At 38.0% G+C, this 1191-nt stretch overlaps 1 protein-coding gene across 3 annotated transcripts in view; it reads right to left on the reverse strand.

Moving 5' to 3' along the window:
- The window catches only part of erbin (erbb2 interacting protein), a 106476-nt gene that overhangs the window by 6152 nt on the left and 99133 nt on the right, over positions 1 to 1191 (reverse strand). For all 3 annotated transcript variants that reach the window (XM_014024934.1, XM_014024933.1, XM_014024935.1), the window contains 2 exons: positions 868 to 924; positions 631 to 798 (listed from right to left, as the gene is read on the reverse strand). In XM_014024934.1, coding sequence (XP_013880388.1) covers positions 631 to 798; positions 868 to 924 — 225 coding nt within the window. The remainder of the gene's footprint in view (positions 1 to 630; positions 799 to 867; positions 925 to 1191) is intronic.

Genomic DNA, 1191 nt, shown 5'->3' on the forward strand with positions numbered 1-1191 from the left:
CCGATGACCTATCCATGTCATCATTTACCCAGAATTCTTTGTGTGTAAATAAAATGGCCCCGTCCGTGTTAAAATATATTTCAAAAAATTTACAAAACTAAACATCCTACAGTATTTTTACAGTGTTTATTTTACAGTTAAAATACATGTTTATCAAATAAAGTCATGCTTCAACTAATCAGGGAATACTGTTCGTGTTTGTCGTTAGCTGTGTTCAGACTAGCTGTTAACTCATCAGTTCTGTCTGATTCAAAACATTTCTACAACCCAGGTGTGTTCAATGAGCCATCTACAACAGGTACGTTGTTGTTTTTAATACTTTTACACAGAAATCCATTTCTAAAGAGCTCTACTATCCATTTAACTGTCCAGGGATTATATTATTATTAAGTCCCAGAGATTGACACAGAGAAACATCTACTTGATATGTCCTGATGCATCTCAGTAATCCAGGTAGAAAAAAAATCAAGGATGGGTTCTTCTTTAGTGAAACGTTTCGTCTCTCGAGACGAAACGTTTCACTAAAGAAGAACCCATCCAGAGGACCTACTTTTTTTCTTTTTTATTTACTTGATATAAATTTAAAGCCTGACGGAGCAAAAGTGAAAAGATGTAAACATCAGCAGCCACCTCTTGTTGCAGCATGTCATGAGGAAGTCGAGGGGGCCCATGGGGCTGCTGGGAGACTTTGAGCATCAGGTAGTCGATGAGCTGCTCTCTGGAAGGATGACGAGCCATGGAGGTCTGACTCATCTGAGGACGAACAGAAGGACCCATCTGACCATTCATCAAAGGCACCTGAACAAAAACAAACAAGTCTTAGTTGGTTTTCACTCTTCAACTAAACCTCTGAATTCATTCACATACTTTTCTGTGGGGGTCCATGTTGTAGCCTGGCGGTCCTTGGGGAACAAAAACATCATCCTGAAAGGGAAAATAAAATATTATTATTACAATTCAACCAAAACACGTGACAGGCTTAAAATCATTAGATGGGGATGTGATTTATCAGAGGACAACGAGGGACTTTGGGTTGGAAATGAGCACAAAAGTCTAATTCTGAATAATCTTTTTAAACATTAAGCAGGGACAAAGTTAGAGTTTTGAAGAACAGTTACAGCGGGTAAAATAAGTATTAAACACGTCACCATTTTTCTCAGTAAATATATCACTAGAGGTGCTAATGACATG

The sequence above is a fragment of the Austrofundulus limnaeus genome, unplaced genomic scaffold (genome assembly GCF_001266775.1).
Source record: "Austrofundulus limnaeus strain Quisiro unplaced genomic scaffold, Austrofundulus_limnaeus-1.0 Scaffold447, whole genome shotgun sequence".
Taxonomy (NCBI): domain Eukaryota; kingdom Metazoa; phylum Chordata; class Actinopteri; order Cyprinodontiformes; family Rivulidae; genus Austrofundulus; species Austrofundulus limnaeus.